The sequence below is a fragment of the Cucurbita pepo genome, unplaced genomic scaffold (assembly GCF_002806865.2).
Source record: "Cucurbita pepo subsp. pepo cultivar mu-cu-16 unplaced genomic scaffold, ASM280686v2 Cp4.1_scaffold000285, whole genome shotgun sequence".
Lineage (NCBI taxonomy): Eukaryota > Viridiplantae > Streptophyta > Magnoliopsida > Cucurbitales > Cucurbitaceae > Cucurbita > Cucurbita pepo.
In genome coordinates this window covers 53,601-57,465 of record NW_019646533.1, presented here as the reverse complement: position 1 = coordinate 57,465, position 3,865 = coordinate 53,601, and the positions used below count along the sequence as shown (strand labels likewise).

The 3,865-nt window shown below is 33.9% G+C and overlaps 1 protein-coding gene across 1 annotated transcript in view; it reads left to right on the top strand.

Annotated features, from left to right (window-relative positions):
* Nucleotides 1-1,619: 1,619 nt before the first annotated feature.
* The window catches only part of LOC111784868 (eukaryotic translation initiation factor 2 subunit beta-like), a gene marked incomplete at its 5' end in the record, with an annotated part of 14,642 nt that continues 12,396 nt past the window's right edge, over nucleotides 1,620-3,865 (top strand). The window contains 3 exon segments of the mRNA XM_023665412.1: nucleotides 1,620-1,765; nucleotides 2,741-2,883; nucleotides 3,636-3,721. Of these exon segments, the coding sequence (XP_023521180.1) occupies nucleotides 1,620-1,765; nucleotides 2,741-2,883; nucleotides 3,636-3,721 (375 nt within the window).

Sequence of the window (3,865 nt, the reverse complement as noted above, 5' to 3'; positions counted from 1 at the left end):
CAATTTCGTTTATATATGAAATTTACAGAAGGGATGTTTGATTCATGGTGATTACAAAACACCATCCCAATTAATTAAGAGGGAGACATAGCTATGGGAAGTAATAACATTAGACAATTTACATGAGGAAATTGCATGGTAAGTAGCAAGATCAGAGAGCCTAGCATGGGATTGTTCCTTATTAGGTAGACCCTTCAATTGTGTTCTTGCCTAAGAATCCAGATAAAAGGCCTTCTTCCATAGCAAAGCTTTAGCATCCTTGAAGGGGTCGTGCTACAGAGATATGCAGAGGAAATCTTTGACCTTCCAAGGAAAAGTTAAATACAACCAAAGGCTTTGAGAGTCCTATTCCAGAAATGAACAAATGATTATGTGATTCATCATTAGTTTTGCCCACAAGGCACCAACTTGGGGACAAAGCCAATAAGGTTTTCTTAGGTTTTCTTTGGTGTTTATGGATTTATGTGGAACTTCCAAGCAGAAAAATAATATATTTTCGGTTACCTCCCTTTTTCAGATTTCACAGGACAACAAGGATCCAAAATCGTATTTTTTTCTCCCATATTGGACCTTAAGTCTTTTATGGAGAAGGATCCATCCGCATTAGGAAGCCATTTCAAAGAATCGTCTCTTGTTGGGAAGACTATTGGAGCGAGGTCTTGGCTCAATTCAACCCATTCAATAACTTCCTTGTCCTTTAAATTCTTCTAAGATGTAAATCCCAGAAACTGTTCTCATTCCATATTTTGTTGACCAAAGCCAACTTGCAATGCTCATGCGATTAACCTTGGTGTTGGCTTTCATAAGATCAACTCGAGAAGATGTATTCTTTGCAACCTTGGCAAAGCCTCCACAAGCATCTTAGATTTTCTTCAGTGTTTCATTATTCCATTGGTTTAAGGGGAGATTTTTTATTTTAATCCAGCTACCATAAGATGGAATCACTGAATTTCACGAATGTGTTTCCTCTTTCCAATCTTCAAGTTTGATCTGTCAATCCCCCAAGTCTTGCCAATCTGAGGTGTGGAGTTGCTTTTGGTTTCTTTATTATTGATTACTTTGGTTTGTGAGCTGTGTTGTTATGTTGGGTCCTCCTTGCGATAAAAAAACTGTTTCTGTGGAAAATTGTTTTTGTTGTTGACGTTCTTGTGTGGAATTATGTTTAGAAGATATAAGAGTATTGTTTCTTGTTGTCCCTATATTGGCAAATTCTTTTTGTGTGTATGTGTATGTGTATGTGGTTTACTTTCTTCTTTAGAAACGTTACTTCCTTTAAAAACAAATCATCTTGCAAAATATAAAAAGCTGTAGGAACAATCTGAATACTGTTTTTGGTTTTGAAACAAATGGAGGCCTTCAAAGTTTCTAGACCCTCAAACAAAACTCTCGTATTTTGGAATTTATTTGGTTTGTTGTTTCATCTCAAATGAGTTAAAATGTCAGATTTATATTGTTGTTTTATTAATATTCTCCTTTGCATGGTACTAATAGTAATTGTAAAGATTGCTGGAGATTTGTTTGGTTTTATATTTTTTTTTGAAATTTTATTTGCTACAAATATGTCATAGATCTTGGTTAACATTAGATAACTGATGCCTTTTTGTTGTCTTGCTGTGCAGCTTCTTGGACGGGTATTTAACATTCTTAGAGAGAATAATCCAGAGCTTGCAGGTGATAGGCGTAGAACAGTTATGAGGCCTCCTCAAGTTCTTCGTGAAGGCACAAAGAAAACTGTTTTCGTCAATTTCATGGATCTATGTAAAACGTATGTATTCATTAGCCATATGACCATGCATTATTCTTACCAGATTTTTATCATATACAACTATAGGCTTTTTGCACTTCAGATTTTTTTTATTCATTGTTTGTGTTATTCAATTCAACAAGTAAGTTTATATGATTATTTTATCATATGCGTTATGTTAATTGAACTCTTGTTTGCTGCATGCTTGCAATCTATAGTTTGATGTGATCTTTAGTACTCTTCTGTCTGTATATTCATCCAAAAAAAAGCTATCTTTCTGTCTATAGTGGTTTTATTTATTTTCTTCTTGATTTTTTGAATGCTCCACGACATAAAAGTACTGGCATGTTAGGTTCATATGTTGATTTTGTGCCCCAGAATCTGCCTTGTGATCTATATATTGTTGTAAGAGAGAGTTTGGGTTGTTATTGTATTAAGCACATTCTCTGCTAGTACAGATTGGAAAACACATTTCAAGTGCTTTTTTTTTTCAAAGCAATTTTTTATATTCAATCGAAGGATATGAAAATTTTGAAGTATTTCTATTATTTATTTTCTTATAAGAAACTGGACAAGTTGAAGTATTTTAGCTAGTTACATGCTTTTAAGATGCTACGAAAAAATGGCATGCTAATTGCCATTTGGAGAGGAAAGTTGCTTGTTTATCATTATGGCAAATGAATTTATAAGTTATCACTGTGATCATCATATCTGTGTGCAGCGCTGAGTTTAGCTCTTTCAACAATGGTTTTGTGCACAATTTCTATCCATCAGTAGACCTACAATTTTTTTAAATTTTAAGTCCATCTAAGATCATCTATTGCAAAAATAGTCTAGAGCATTTATGTTTTCCTATAAAGGTGCAGCAATATGTATTTCTTCTATCTTCCCCGGCCCCTTGCTCTTTCTTTTTCTATGGTAGATCCTTGATGGTTTAAATTGAACTATTTGCTTATCTTTTGAACTTGACTCTCTCTACAAATGAAAATCAAATAGGATGCATCGTCAGCCAGACCATGTTATGGCTTTCTTATTGGCGGAACTGGGAACCAGTGGATCTCTTGATGGACAGCAGAGATTGGTTGTTAAAGGAAGGTTTGCACCAAAGAACTTTGAAGGAATTCTGCGAAGATATGTCAGTAAGTGGCCTCATTGACTTACTTCATTGTCTTCTGCTGCTAAACGAGACCTAAATTCAGACTTGATGTTTTCTCTTTATCCAATTTATTTTACTAAGTTAAAAAAATTTCTAGAAGGGAAACGAAATTGAAATAGAATGACCTCCAGCCCTTAAAGGTGTATAAAAGAGATATCTAATTGGAAATCAAAGAAAATAAACTATCATATATGACATGAAAATGTGTTTGTTCTAAAGAAGTAGCAAAGGTGGAGAAAGAGTCCTTGAATAGTCTTCCATTCATTTTGCTCGAAAGAAAAAAAAAAAAAGAAAATACATGGGCAGAAAGAGTCCTTGGATATGGATTATGAACATATCCTTTAGTTTTGCCTTTTCCCTCCATTTTATCGTTATCATCTTTGACATGTAACTTGATTTGTTTAACCCTTTACAATACATGGGCAGAACTTCTTTGTGACAATATAGGAGAGGGAATGCAAGGACTTATTTCTAGATGAGATAGGAAAAAAAAAATGTGAATGATTGTATAGCATTGAGAAAGTCAGTGGCAACTATGCAAATTCTTTATATACCGGGGGAAGGGGTTGGAATCAACTTATAAAAGATGGACTTATTTCAATTTCCACTGATGAATATGCTGATGTTTGTTAAGTAATTACGTTGGCAAACCTTCTGCTATTTACTGTCGTTACTAAATATGAGTGATTTTATTCACATTTTCCTCCCGATCCTCCCCTTGTGTTGTTCTTTCAGATGAGTATGTTATTTGCATTGGGTGCAAGAGTCCAGACACTATCCTTTCAAAGGAGAATCGACTGTTCTTTCTCAGATGCGAGAAGGTAAGTTATATATATATATATTTGCGTGTTTTAATTTTTATTTAACTAAGCTGTTTTCTTTCATTCATATAACTATCTGATTTAGTTCATTAATCCGAATAATAAATATAAAAATGAAGATATCTATTCATCACCCTTTTTCTT